At 31.4% G+C, this 13,996-nt stretch overlaps 2 protein-coding genes across 6 annotated transcripts; both read right to left on the bottom strand.

Annotated features, from left to right (window-relative positions):
- On the bottom strand, positions 1 to 4,946 carry LOC105136417 (pentatricopeptide repeat-containing protein At1g80150, mitochondrial-like). Of its 5 annotated transcripts, none has more exons than XM_011041743.1 (4): positions 4,533 to 4,946; positions 3,167 to 4,359; positions 2,391 to 2,470; positions 1 to 525 (listed from the first exon to the last, which is right to left on the bottom strand). In XM_011041743.1, the coding sequence occupies exons 2-4, from the start codon at positions 4,283 to 4,285 to the stop codon at positions 438 to 440; spliced, it is 1,287 nt and encodes a 428-aa protein (XP_011040045.1). In that variant the 5' UTR covers positions 4,286 to 4,359; positions 4,533 to 4,946; the 3' UTR covers positions 1 to 437. The 5 variants fall into 5 exon arrangements, 3 of the variants coding, with proteins under 3 accessions (XP_011040045.1, XP_011040044.1, XP_011040046.1); XM_011041742.1 differs by having other exon boundaries at positions 4,483 to 4,937; XR_844337.1 differs by having other exon boundaries at positions 2,391 to 4,359; positions 4,483 to 4,937.
- A 1,053-nt stretch (positions 4,947 to 5,999) lies between these two features.
- LOC105136418 (signal peptidase complex catalytic subunit SEC11A-like) lies at positions 6,000 to 10,957 on the bottom strand. Its single transcript, XM_011041745.1, has 8 exons — positions 10,669 to 10,957; positions 9,644 to 9,756; positions 8,436 to 8,507; positions 7,386 to 7,421; positions 6,887 to 6,932; positions 6,633 to 6,720; positions 6,420 to 6,477; positions 6,000 to 6,304 (listed from the first exon to the last, which is right to left on the bottom strand). The coding sequence occupies exons 1-8, from the start codon at positions 10,745 to 10,747 to the stop codon at positions 6,254 to 6,256; spliced, it is 543 nt and encodes a 180-aa protein (XP_011040047.1). The 5' UTR covers positions 10,748 to 10,957; the 3' UTR covers positions 6,000 to 6,253.
- Between the last annotated feature and the right edge of the window lie 3,039 nt (positions 10,958 to 13,996).

A 13,996-nucleotide genomic window follows, 5' to 3' on the forward strand; every position in this document is an offset into this window, starting at 1 on the left:
TTGCTAATAAAATGTTGTCAAAAGACGCTCAGATGCTTAGACAATGAATTTCAACGAACACTTACATGGTGCCTTTTCGCAGAGAAATAACTTTCTTATTTTGTTTATTTTGTTTTAAAGCTGAAAAAAATGTAACTTTATATGATTATGTATATAATATCATACATGTATTCTTTTAAGTTAGAACATATCATCTTGGTTCATTCCGGCGTGCACCTAACACCTTGGGCATTTTCGCCTTTGACAACACTGGCTAGCTATCCCACTTTATCCAGATCTGCAACCACAATCTAGCCATGAAAAATTAATCCGTCGAACACTGACTGCCTCAGTCAAATGAGACATCAAGTTTCTACTAGAAAGCTATAAATTAACAAACACTTCAGAAGCAATTTCTGCTGCCAAAGAGCACCATTAAACATTCCACCTTGCAACCGTCATCCCATTACTTCACAACAGTATCCTTTCTCCAGCACACCTCTCTTCCCTTTCAGGCTGTGCCAATTTTGATTTGCAACTTTTGTCCTGCACAGGTACAATTATGAAAAAAGTTTAAGAATTCCTATCATTAGAGAAAAGGATGGATTTGAAGAACCGGAAAGGTTTGGTTTTCTCCCCCCGTGGCAGAATGCAAACATGAATAAGTTTCATTAAAACCTCTTATGTGTCTAGTTTCTGTTCCTACCTATCTATTATTAAATATAAATTAATAGAAGAGATTCAGTCTAATCCTAGTGTTCATGCAGCAATCGACTCTACAAGGAAATTTAACATGTAGATTAGGACATAGGAAGGGTGAGGAATAGTATGATTTTGTAATAGCCGTTCACTCCAATAGGCATCTTCACCTGGAGGAGCAAAATCTAAGTTTTTTTATTATTGATAAACAAACTATATTACTTGATGTACTTCATGTCATCATCAGAAGGAACTATAAAAAACAATTATCACCAACAGATGACTTTGCACGATGAAGCTTGTTTCATCTTTATATTGATGCAACTTCAGGCAAGTCAGCAGCTTGTTTAGAAAAGGAAGGAACAGGAAGTGGTGGTGCACTGTGGGGATGCCAAGGACGGGGCAACCATATTGTTTTGGTTTTTACCTAATTTGAATTCAGCTTCATAAAGAAGTAAAGTTGAATATTCCTTTCATGAAGCTCAGTAAGCACCTTTTGTTTGTGTATGCATATTTCCAAAAAAGAATTCCATTGAATCGCTTGTTAGGAACATACAAGAACTGAAAAAATGTTCTACAATTCTACTTTTCAATTTTATTTTATCAGAACAGCAGGTTCACCAAATTAAAGCACCATTTGACATTGCGTTTTAGGTGCTTTTTAATGTTCTTTTCAAAGTGTTTTTTTTTTGTTTGAAAAGCACCAAAGTGATGCCTTTTTAGGTGCTTCTAATGGTTTTGTTATGTGAATATCAAAATCATCGAAAAAAATTTAAATTGGTGCCTTTACATATAAAAAGGCACTTTCAACCGCATTACCAAACATACACTAAAATAACTTTTGACAGTTTGTCTACCCTAAAAAGAGGTAACCATATTTTATAAATACAATATGCTCCTTTTGGTGTATTAGTGCAATTTTTTGGATGTTTCATGTCACAACAACTATTTTTTAAGAGATGAAACGACTAACACCTACTAGAACTATTAATCGTGATGATGCAGAAAACAAGAGAGTCAAAATTGTTGTATTCTAACATGATTTTCATAGACACGTTATTTCTGAAATTTCTAGAATTGCTGTAAATTCTATAGGTCTTGGTTTTTTTTTCTATTTAGTGTTTTATTAGTCCTAAAGAGTAATAGCTTTATTAGGATTATAAGCATTTTCTTCTATAGGAAGATAAGTCCTAAGAACTCTATATAAAGGTTATGTAATTGTTCAATACAAGAGAAAATCAGTTCATGAAAAAAAAATCCAGCAATTTGCCTTTGATAGTGTGACTCAATCTTCTCTTAGGTGTGACTCCTAGAAACCACATTAATAAGACTCTAATAGCTTCTACAATTCCCAGGAACTCAAATCCCATATTCAAACAGCCTCTATGGAATTACTAAGAATCCAGACATTCAATCCCAATCAGTCCTATAGTTACTGACCATCAAAAGACCAACTCAAACCCTAAAATGTTAATGTCCACAGCTGTAAAACAGCCCCAAAGCTGTCCTTTATCATGTAGTTCAATAAACATTGAACATAAAAAATTTTGAATCAAAACATCAGCCATCACTATCAACACATATCAGCTTACATTGATATACTCCACAAAAGTTCAAATTAGAAATACTAGGCATCTAGAACAATGAAGCGGTAAGTTCTGCAAAACAACTAAGCCCAACCAACAATAATGAGCAAAATAATTGATGCTTACCAATGCTGGCATCTAAGCAATAGATAACAAAGAGATAACACACTCTTTTGGCTGGCTAAACAGCTCTTCGTCAATTGAAACTGCAAAAATTTCAAATAAAAGGCATCATATTAGAAAATCAAATCAAATCAAAACTTTAAGCCAATTTACATATCAAACCTGATGTAAATATGCCTAACATGAAAGTCAGAGCAGAAGACATGTTCACACTCATAAATACATACAATGAGGAAGTTGCATGATGATTTAAAAAGAACACTCCAAGTCCATGAAGATTGATGCAAATAACAAGTTTAAAAAAGATGGCATGAGACATCAGTATTCAGTAAGTACAGCAATTATTGACAGGTGAACATCCAAAACCCACATGCTCCAACACTCGTAGATTAGAAAGAAAAGAGTAATGCATTTGAAACAGACAAAGATAAGGGAAAAAATTGAATGAAAACTTACAAGAATCATGGCACCATCCAGTTAGAAATTTAGAAATTTCATTTCATCAGGAACTTATTAAAAGCTACAACAAATTAATTGAATAAAGGGAACGTTCCCTTTGTTTGATGTTTAAGGGCGAGGATATCCATATGGTTATGTGGATGTATCAGAGGACAAAATGAAATGAATATCCCCTGCTGTGAGGCTGTGGTGTTACAAAACCAAGTTTATCTGAGCATTTCCATAACCTCAATTCAACTTCTAGACAACACAGCTTGCAAGGAACGCAAATGACTTGAAGGAAAAGGAGGCACTCTCTTCTGAGCTAAAGTCACGATCACCTTAGCCTTGTTAAGCTGCCCATTCTTCTTCAGCCCTTCAAGCAGCATATGAATGGTATCCACATTCAAAAACCAGTTATTTCTCATGCAATCTCTACACATTGTATAAGCCAAATCAAACTCCCCACCCTTGCATAAATAATGAACCATTGTTTGGTAAACTTTAACATTAAATTTATGCCCCTTGCCACGTAAAGAAAAATACACCATTTTGGCCATCTCAAGTTTACCAGTCTGGAAAAAGCCTTTTATAACCAAATTATATGTAACCTCATCAGGCATAATCCCAATTTTTAGCATCAAACGCATCACATCATTTGCATGCCATGCCCGTCTTATGTTGACCAAATACTGAATTCTAACATTAAATGTTGCAAGATTGGGTAAACATCCCTTAAGCACCATAAGATTCCACAATCCATTGCCAATCTCTGACCTGTTGTTCTTATAAAATGCTGACATAAGTGTGGTGTATGTGATGACATCTGGCCTTACCCCTGACTTTTCCATCTCTACCATGAGCAAATATGCTTTATCCAAATTTCCCGTTTCACATAAAGCCTTAACAATGATGTTAACAGAAAATATGTCTAGCTCAATATCAAACTTCTTCGGCGCCTCATTAACAAAGGCCTCGATTGCTGCTAAATCACGGGTTCCAGTCAAAACCTTCAGTGCAGCATTGACGGATTTAACAGTCCTTTTACAGCCGTGCAAATGCATATTATAGAAAGTATCAATAGCATGCTTTATCATTCCAGCCTTTCCATACAGCATTATAATCCTCACCATGAACCCTTCGCGCCTACCTTGTGGAAGAGGCTTCTGGTGCTCAAGTAAATGCTCAATGTAATCAAACCTGTTAGCACCAGCCAAGCGAGAAACGGTATCTTCAAATGCAAACCGATTCTCCACAACAAGCCTATTCTCAGCATTGGCCTTGAAAAGATTAAATAGCTTTTCAGGGTCTCTCTCAGCTTTAAGCCTAACAAGTGCAGGTTCCTCCAAAGGTTTCTGGTTTTGATTCTGAATGCGGTTAGATACAGCTGCAGGACTCCGAGTTAATGCAACGGAAGCAGCAAAGTTGCAGAATCTGCGAGTGTTTCGCAGAGAGAGCATGTCTTGGTTTCTTCCTCAAATTGAAACATACCCATGTTCCATCCTCAAGATCCAATGCAATAACGTCAAGAAACCTTCACAGCACATTTAAAAAAAAGATGAAAAACCAGAAAAAAGAGGATTTCTGTCAAACAAACACAAAAGCCTGCCCACATTAAAGAGATTATCTTGACAAGATTTTTAATGAAAATCCATACCCACTACACATGGAAAACTCGCAGAGGAATTTTATCAAACAGAAGCATACCCATATGCTAAAACAATGATTCCAGGCACTGAGTAGAAGAAATCTTCAAAACCCATGTGGAAAATAGAAAAAACAACAAGATGAAAACTCAAAAAAAGCAATCTTGAGATAATAAAGAACAAGAATTAAGCAAAAAGGAGCAGGGTATGGATATATTTGTTCAGTGTGACACGGAGTGACAGTAGTGGCTACGGAAACAAATATGAATAGAAAGAGGGTGAGGATTGGATCTTCCGGGAGGGAAGGGGGCTTTTGTTGTTTTGGGATTTAGGTTTTGGAGTTAGGACTTCTAAGTTATTTGTCAAGTGTTTTCGGAAGATCATGGTAAAGCCAGAAAGAAAGATACTGTGGGCTGCCATGCTGTTATTATTTTTTATTATTATTTTATTTAGGTTTCGAGTCACAAATTCAACCCTCAAAACTCAACGTGGAAAGGGTACGGCTACAAGAGGTGGGATAGAGAAGACTGATTTGTGTCACAAATCAGATGAGAAACTCTCTTGTTTATAAATCATATATTCTTAATTATTTTTAAAATCAACATTAAAAATAATAATTATTTTTTATTTTTTTATTTACTTTAAATTAATATTTTTTAGTATTTTTAAATATTTTAATTTTAAAATTAATTTCTAAAAAATAAAAAATATTATTTTAATATATTTTTAAATAAAAAATACTTTAAAAAACAACTACAATCATATTAAAAAACAAACTTATGTCACACAAGAGCTAAATAATTGGGTTTTATTTTTCTTCTGTTGTGATTTCAAGGTTATTACCAAGTACCATCATTCAATACAGAATTAAAGAAAAAATAAATATAAGAATATTTGTAATGAATTTTTTTTAGAATTGAAGATAGAATAATTAAGATTGTTAATTTGATTTGTATTAAAGTTATTTTAAAAAAAAATGAATATCCAATTGAGTTGTTTGGTACATGTTAATTCATTAACCAGGTTTGTTTTGCCCTTTTAGCTCGGTTCTATTCCATGAGAGTGTTTACAACGTAAACCACAAGAACTCTCATTTAACTAATTGTCTTCCATTCCAACATCTTTACAGTAAAAATATGTTTGAAAGCATGGGAACAGCGAAGACCCAAGTTAGTTCCTTTATAAAATTTTTTTTTTTTCAAAACATATTAAAATAATATTTTTTATTATTTTTTAAAAATTATTTTTAATATTAATATATTACAATAATCTAAAAATAAAAAAAAATTAATTTAAAAAAACACTCTTCTTGAACACAATACCACACACACTTTAAGAATTTGTTCAAAATTAAAATCACAATTGCAATTTAAAATATTTTTCACTTGAAATTATATTAAAATAATATATTTTTATTTAAAAAAATATTTTAAATATTAACATATTAAAACAATATAAAAACATAAAAATTAATTTTTAATAAAAAAATTTAAAATTAAAAAAAAAACATGAATTACACCATATTTCCAAACAAATCCTAAAATCCAGACGGCTTTATGGTTTGCAAGCGGGCTTGGGCATAAGCAGAAATCCTGGAACAGTTCAGCCAAAATTCTACAAGCAAAGCGAACAAAACAAGGCTGACAGTGCTTCTGGTGCACAATCATCCTTCTTTCTTTTGTCCACCTTACAACATGGATAGCAAATTTGATACATTCAAGGTCAAGCCAGGAGGGCGGCTACTAACAACTACATCGCAGCTCTCGAATTTTGTTTAAGCCATTAGTCCTTTGAAGTTATGACAAGCAGTCCCAATGCGCCAATAAGAATATACTGCAAGAAATGAATGAAGGTCACAATTGTACGATAGTGACAGTCAAACGCAAAACAAATGGTGAGCATGAAACAAGATTTTAGTTTTCGCAGATGATTGACTGAGAAACCATACCTTGATAATAGGCTTTTCTGTCATTATAATCGTTACCCAACCAACATAAGGTAAGAACCTGCAGAAAGGGATGCAAGCAACATGAAGAACCTGCTTGCTACTGTTGAGTTCCAACACCATGACAATTGACACAAACCCAGTATTCAAACAGCCTGACTATCCTACAAAGAAAAACCCTCGAATGAAAGATAAAGTTACGGTCAAAATTTGTACCCAACAGCTCTGCCCATGATGTGATGCCGCTGAAGCCAGAGCTGCCCTTGAGCATACAAAAGCCTGTCATCCCCATAATTGTTATCTCCTGATAAAAACATCATTTTAGAAAATTAGGGATTTTAATAGAACAACAAGATTAACATTTTTGTAAGATCAATCACGTATGAAACGATACAAAATTTGAATATTGAGAAGGGTTATTTAATGGAACTTTTGATTTTAACAGTTTAATATCTAGAAGCAGCCAGCACCTTTTGTGAGGACATCAACCTCCCCAGTATCTTGCCTTTCATGGACCTGTGAAAAAAAGTAAATGTTGTAAGTAACTACATATTAGTTTGATGATAATTAACTAAATTAAGAGAGAAATTAACAATGAGAAAGATGGACTTTCAGTTTTCCCTCTTATTTTCATGAAAGAAAATGTTGATTTGAGATCAGGATAAGGAGGCCATATCAGCAACTACCCAACTTATATTTTATCTACCCTGGTAGTTTCTTAGCAAATGTAGGAATTGTCAGCATCCATTTCCACATACTTGAGATGTGTTTCACTGATAGGCAAACCAGGACACAGTCCTCCCACCCCTAATGTCTCCCCATATACACTCTCACACTTGTATGAGCATCCAGAATGCATCACTTCAATTTTGTTGTCACACACAGAGTGCACTCAACTTATCCTAACATAGTTTTCAGTATCAATATGGCACTAAACTAAATTGCAGTAAGGTCAGGCCAAATCTTTACCTTAATTACACGATGAACAATTGGAATTTCACGACCCTGGTCAATGAATAAGTATTTTCAGAATTAGCATATTGGTGGGAAATGTAGGTAGAAGCATGACAAAATGTGAGTGGATATTGAAGGAAAAAATATTACAAGCATAGCAAAAAAAAAATCATAGAATTTCCACAAGCAACAAATGATATTCTAAAGTGCAGCAAGATCATTACAACATGTATACATGTATTCAAACTATAGCCCCAAATAATCACATCAACTGAAACTTCAAAGCTCAAACACATAAACCATTTTTTAATTGCTAGATTTACATATTTCCATCCATTTGCCTTTTGGCATCTGATGGTAAAAACTTGATAGCAGTTTTGATGAACGACAAATTTTTGTTTCACAAATAACAAATGATTTACGGTAAAAAGACATTATTAAACTCTGTCACCTTTCATCCAATATAGAGGTAAAAGCAACATGGCAGTACTTATAAATATGATTTATGCAATTGTTCAATCAAATCGACAGTTCTTTCCCTAATCTCCAATCTTCATATAGCTAGCAAGTTCTATTTATTAGTAAATTATGTTTTAATGTCATAATAGTATTAAACTAAAGGAAACATAGTAACCTATATACAAGGCTTGAAATAATAGGAAAGAGAAAAATTGTGTTATGCTATCTCAAACCAGACTAGATAGCCATAAATAAAAACACATGAAAAACCTTCACAAAGAGAAGGCCCCTAAGAACCCAAACATGTTCCTCTGTTATCCATGCTGAGATGGCAAGCATATATCTCAAGTACAAGCAACCTTGGACCTTCATTTCTGTAAAATCTAAACCCAAATGCCAGCCACTATTTCCCCTACTATCAAGCATACAACTTATACTATAATAGAGTTATAGTGTCACAGGAACCAAAACCTCATTTCAAAGTCATTGAAAAGAAAGCAGGCAATGGAAAACAGAAGGAAGCCTCATCAATTTACACAAAAGCAGACTGAAAATACAACCAAGGATATTAAGCAAAACAAAATATACGAATAATTAGAAACTTACATCAACATTGAAAACAACAATTTCTCCTGCACGAATAGGATCTTTACTCATGTGCAAAAACAAAATGTCACCCTGAAAAAAGAGATTATAATTAGTCATACAGTTTGAATAGTAAAAATTGAAGGAGTTTAAGTGCGATGAAATTGTATTATCATCATCAAAACTAGAAAATAACAATTAAAGCATTAAGAATAACTTCCTGTTGCAAATATTTAGACAATGCATTTTTATGATAATCTCCTAAAATATTCAAAATGGAATTTACTAAATCAACTAGCAAACTAAAGTTTGATGTTAAATTTCATTGCAAATATTCAGCAAGATCAGAGCAATTAAATACATAAATAACATGCAAATGATGTCCTGTAAGACTTCCAGTGCATCCAATTCAATTATTTACATAATGTTGTTTATGTTGCCACTGTTTATGCTTAACCCGAAGCATGGGTCAGATAATGCAAATAGTCATGTAGCTATGTGTGGGGAAAGGTAAATTAAATATCATCAAGGCTTCTGGCGTGAGATGCAAGGCACTTGTTGTTACCAGCAATTCAAGCATAGAGGCGCAATGTAATGAACTTAAAAAATATTTTAGTCCCAATCATTTGTGCATGGTAAAAAAAATGTAAATTTTCTATCAAATTTCTCTGTTTTTTCTAATGAAAATGAAAATCCTATGAAAAAGTGTGTACTTCTAGAGAAGGACATGCAAATCATATTGTGCTAAGACAAAGCATTGGTAATAACAAATTGGATGTTGCACCCCTAAATTGTAAAATGGTGCTCAGAATCAAAGAATTTCAAAAGAGAAGGTAAAAAACACAAGAGGAATGCATGCAGATGGCTAAACATTCTGTCATAAAAGCCTCTGCATGTAAAAGGTAACTGTTCACAGAAATTGACATGGTACTTTTTTACTTCTTCTGAGGCCTCCAAGAGACAAGGTCATTTAACAGAGAAACATCAAGGCTGAGGAAGAATTCAATCTCAGCTTCCATAATTGTGAAAACTTGTGCAAGTGATTCTGTCCTCCATGCTTGACAAAATAACAGAAAAATGCATTTCTCTTCCTTTATTATTGTAACTGTTTGTGTATATTATCACATACTTAGAAAACGAATTATCAGTGCAAAACGGGACAACATGACCAATTAAGGATCATCTTATACCAACAATATTTCCTATCATTCCCATGTTATTCTGCTTACCCTCTTGAAGCCAGGTTCCATACTTCCAGAAAGAACAACCACCACTGGAGATTCACTGCCAGTGATGCACATCAATGCCTTCCATATTATTAGCGCAGATGTAACAATCATTCCTGGAACCAAAAGCAGATGTCTCAAAACAACAGATATCCTAGCAGATAGAATACAACCAGACACCAAGTAAGAGTTATCTTGAACTGCAGTTTCTTCTCTAATGGCAAACTGAATGTACTTGAATAATTGAAATTCAATAATGCGAACTATCCAAAATGTCAAAGTGAAGGAAAGGGGGGAACCAAACAAAAGAAAATTGTGCCAATGTGTTACCTGCTTGTTCTGTGGCATTTTATTTGTTTTATGAAAGGATCTAAAGATTTGCATGAAAGTTGTTCAATTGGGAACCAAACGAAAGGGGGGAATTTTGGACACTTGGTAGTGTCAACAGCAACCCATCCCAAACTCAAGTGAACAAATTATACTAGATTGAAACTCGGCTCAATTGTAACTGAAAATTGCATTGAACCATGCAAGGGCTAAGCATTTACATAAACAGATTGCAATCATTTCACAGTTTGTTTTCAATAAATGATTAAATGGCAAGCAACCAAGTAGTACAGAATCATAGTCAACCTTGAACAATTAAAACCAACTATTCATTGGGAACATATAAAGACAAGACAGTGTCCAAAAATGAAAATTTTCTGGCCATTTTGCATCTTTGTATTCTATGGCATTTTCATCTCTGTAAAAAAATAAAAATAAAAATAAAGCTCACTTTACTGTGCAGTATGAGTCCAATGACTACACTAAGCACACTAAAGTTCAGTCCTTTATGATGTTAAAGCCCCAATTCTTAAACCTTGGCAAAACAGCAATTCCCAATTAAATTCAAAACCCTCAGTATCATCACTGCCTGCCTAGCTGCTTCACCCACCACATAACATTGCATGCACAATTCAACCATACAAAGAACAATAATTAAAAAGGCATAAAATTAATTCAAAATTCAAACTTTAACAAATGACCTAAACTGACGGCCTGGGTGAGTAGCTGCCGAATCTGGATCGATTTAACGGAGTCTACGGTGTCTCCGATCCAACCCATTTTCCTTTTCTTCTCTCTACTCTTGTTATTGTGATTGATTCTACCCTCTTCCTGTGATTTGAGGCTTTTCCAAAGCAGCGTATATCCTAATTGAAGCGCTTACTTGTAGGAAAATAGCATTAGCAGCACTGCAGAGAAGCTTTGAACGACATCTCGGAGTTTTTATTGACTAAACGGCACGTCGGTAGAAAAATGGCGATTCTCCCACAATAAATTGGTTTCAAATCTTATTTTTCAAATATGGTGATTTTGATCTTGTTTCCGTATACATTATTTTCTCTGTCTGTCACCCATAAAATTAAAAAAAAAATAGAATAAAGGGTAATGTATTTTCCAGAATTTCCACTCCTTTTGCCTAAACCTTCTATTTCAAAAACTATATTTTATATGAATTCTCATTTTAATTACAAGAAAGTCTCGAACATATTAGGCACCTGGGTGCCCTTTTCATATTCTTTTTAATATTGTCTAATTTCCTATGATTTTTTTATTATATTTTATTTTTCTGTATTATTTGAATTTAATTTTAAAAAACATGAGTTTCCTATGATTTGTGTAATAAAATCCAAAGAAAACCATGCCTCATTGGATGTATATGGAAAGGAGGTTTCTCGACAATGTTACCCATAAAAGAAGCTTGATAGTAGTTTATAAATTCTGCAAATGCTAAAAAGGGGTCTAGATAATATTGCAGAGAAAGGTCTCTCCATCCTCTACCAATTCTACTATTTTTAAAAAAGTTAATATCTCAAAATATATTATTTTTCCATCTTATTTATATTAGTAGATTTTACTTAAAAAATAATTAACAAGGTTAAATTATATGTATAGTTACATTTTACAAAATAAACTACACACACACACACATATATATATATATTACAATAATAAAAACTTCCACCATTATATTTTTTATATCTCATTATTTTATTGTAAATGGTCAAATAATTATATTTCATATTCTATATATGTTAGATAAGCTAAAAAAAATAAAAAAATAATTTATTTTCATCTTATTTTTTATTGCATGATAAAATAGTGAAAAATATTTTTTAATTTTTTTTTATAAAAGTGTCAACATAATAAAATAACTCATTTTTTAAAAATCCACTTTTTATATAAATTACTTTTCAAAAATAAACTATTTCATGGCAAACAAGCAAGCTTGTCAATTTCAACAAATAGTAAAAATCATTTAATTATAAGAATTGGTTGCAATAAAAGACCTAAATGAATAACAATTTGTCGTTAATTTTCATTATTTTATGTCTAAAAAGAAAGTCAAAACCATAACTCTTTACGATTTTAAAGGGTTGTTGAATTTTAGTTATGGCTACGCTAAATTTTTTTGAATTTAAAAAAAATGTCTAAGTGATGATAATTATGGTCCATTCAAGTTAACTTCACTAACATGCAATCCAGAATATGAAATAGAGATAATCCACTCTAAGAAAACAAAAAAACCACAAAGTTGAAGAATCAATAACCAAATATAAAGGATGAAACAAAAAAAATCAATTTTAAAAAAATAACATTGAAGAAAAAACTCGAATTAATTTAACTAACCTGCCACCTCAATTTGAGATCGAAATGAAAAATATAGATTTTAAAAAAAAAACTAGCAAAAGAGAGTGATGTTAAATAAAAAATGCAAAAAAACCTAAATTAATATAGGTTAACTTGACTAACTTATACTTCGTATAACCCCACATAAAAAAAAAAGTGAATAAATCATAAAGTTCAAGGGTTAATAATTTAAGGTTGAATTATGTAATTGAAAAAAAATCATGAGAAAAACATTGAAAAAAATTTAAGTTAATTCAAGTTAATTTAACTAACATGCTATATAGGATAACCTATAAAAAGGACAATAAAAAAATAATAAAGTTTAAGCCTCAATAACCTAAAATAATGATGATTATAAAAAAAATTCATTTTTTTAATAAAGAACATAAAAAAGACTGAACTTAAATTAGATTCTGAATATAAGATCAATATTACGCTAGAGAAAGAAAAACACAAAAAACCATGAAGTAAGATTTTTAATCATAAAATAAAAATAAATAATAAATAATAATTAAAATAATAAGAATTAATTTTAGTATAAAAACTAAATGAAAGAAAATAAATGGGGACTAAATTCAAAAAACAAAATAAATTAAGAAAATAATAAAAAATAACAATAAAAAAATAAAAAACATAATTGAATAAAAAATAAATGAAATAAAATGTGGTGGGGGATTAAAAAAACTAAATCAAGAAAAGAATAAAAAATATAAATAAAAAATAAGAAACACATTGGATATAAGAATCCAATAAAATAAAATGTCTTGGGATATAAAATTGAAAAAGAACTCAAGTTTTAAAAACCATTAAAAGTAAAATAAATAGTAATTAAAAAATAAAAAATAAAATTAATAAAAACAAAAACCAAGGACGCTAAAGATTTTTAGAAGGATTTGCATTAATTTCTAAACTAAAAAAAAAAAAACTTGTTTGTGAGCATACGCCCCACCAACACACACGAGGAGGCAAACACATTGCTTCCAATACTGTCGTGAAATATAAATATTAGTAATCATTTGACCCTTCACGTGTAGCTCAAAAGGCAAGGAAGATGTCATTTACATATGAGTGAATATATTGCACGGATTAGTAACTTTTTTTTACCAATATTTATTTAAAAATTACCAAACAACTCCTAAACAAAGCTTAATACTAAAAAAAAAAAAACATAATAAAAAGAATAAGACTCCATCAAAACCAGCCTTAGAATCCTCTTAATTCAAGTGTACTTTTATCACCTCACGATTAAAAAAAAAATGAAAATGAAAAGACAAATAAGCTTCTTTGTGCAAGCTTAGCTTCTTTTTTTTTTTAGAGTAAGCATAATTTTACTTTGCAAAAAAAATATTGAAAAGATAAAAAAAAAACCCATGTATAAAAAGTAAATATTTTTGTTTTGTTTTTAGAGGCTTTTGTGTTAAAATAAATATGTATATCAATTTAATCCCAATCAATTTATAATATCCAATGAATCCTCTAGGAAAGACAATTTCACCCTCATATAACAAGGATCAATTTTGATATAAAAATAAAATAAATAGCAATCAAAAGAATTAATTTTAGTATAAAAACATAAAAAATAAAATAAATAGCAATCAAAATAATTAATTTTAGTATAAAAACAAAATGAAAGAAAATAAATAGTGATTAAATTGAAAAAAATTTAATAAAATGATAAAAAAA

This window comes from Populus euphratica, unplaced genomic scaffold, assembly GCF_000495115.2.
Source record: "Populus euphratica unplaced genomic scaffold, PopEup_1.0 scaffold174.1, whole genome shotgun sequence".
NCBI classification, from domain to species: Eukaryota; Viridiplantae; Streptophyta; class Magnoliopsida; order Malpighiales; family Salicaceae; genus Populus; species Populus euphratica.

Coding starts and splice junctions, on each gene's coding strand:
- LOC105136418 (XM_011041745.1), bottom strand. CDS start 10,747: ATGGGTTGGATCGGAGACACCGTAGACTCCGTTAAATCGATCCAGATT. Junction 9,757..10,668: donor CACCCAGGCCGTCAGTTTAG/GTCATTTGTTAA, acceptor TTTTGGTTCCAG/GAATGATTGTTACATCTGCG. Junction 6,478..6,632: donor ATCATGGGCAGAGCTGTTGG/GTACAAATTTTG, acceptor CCCTTTCTGCAG/GTTCTTACCTTATGTTGGTT.
- LOC105136417 (XM_011041743.1), bottom strand. CDS start 4,285: ATGCTCTCTCTGCGAAACACTCGCAGATTCTGCAACTTTGCTGCTTCC. Junction 2,471..3,166: donor GGCAGCTTAACAAGGCTAAG/GTGATCGTGACT, acceptor AAATTTTTGCAG/TTTCAATTGACGAAGAGCTG. Junction 526..2,390: donor TTGCTTAGATGCCAGCATTG/GTAAGCATCAAT, acceptor GTACCTGTGCAG/GACAAAAGTTGCAAATCAAA.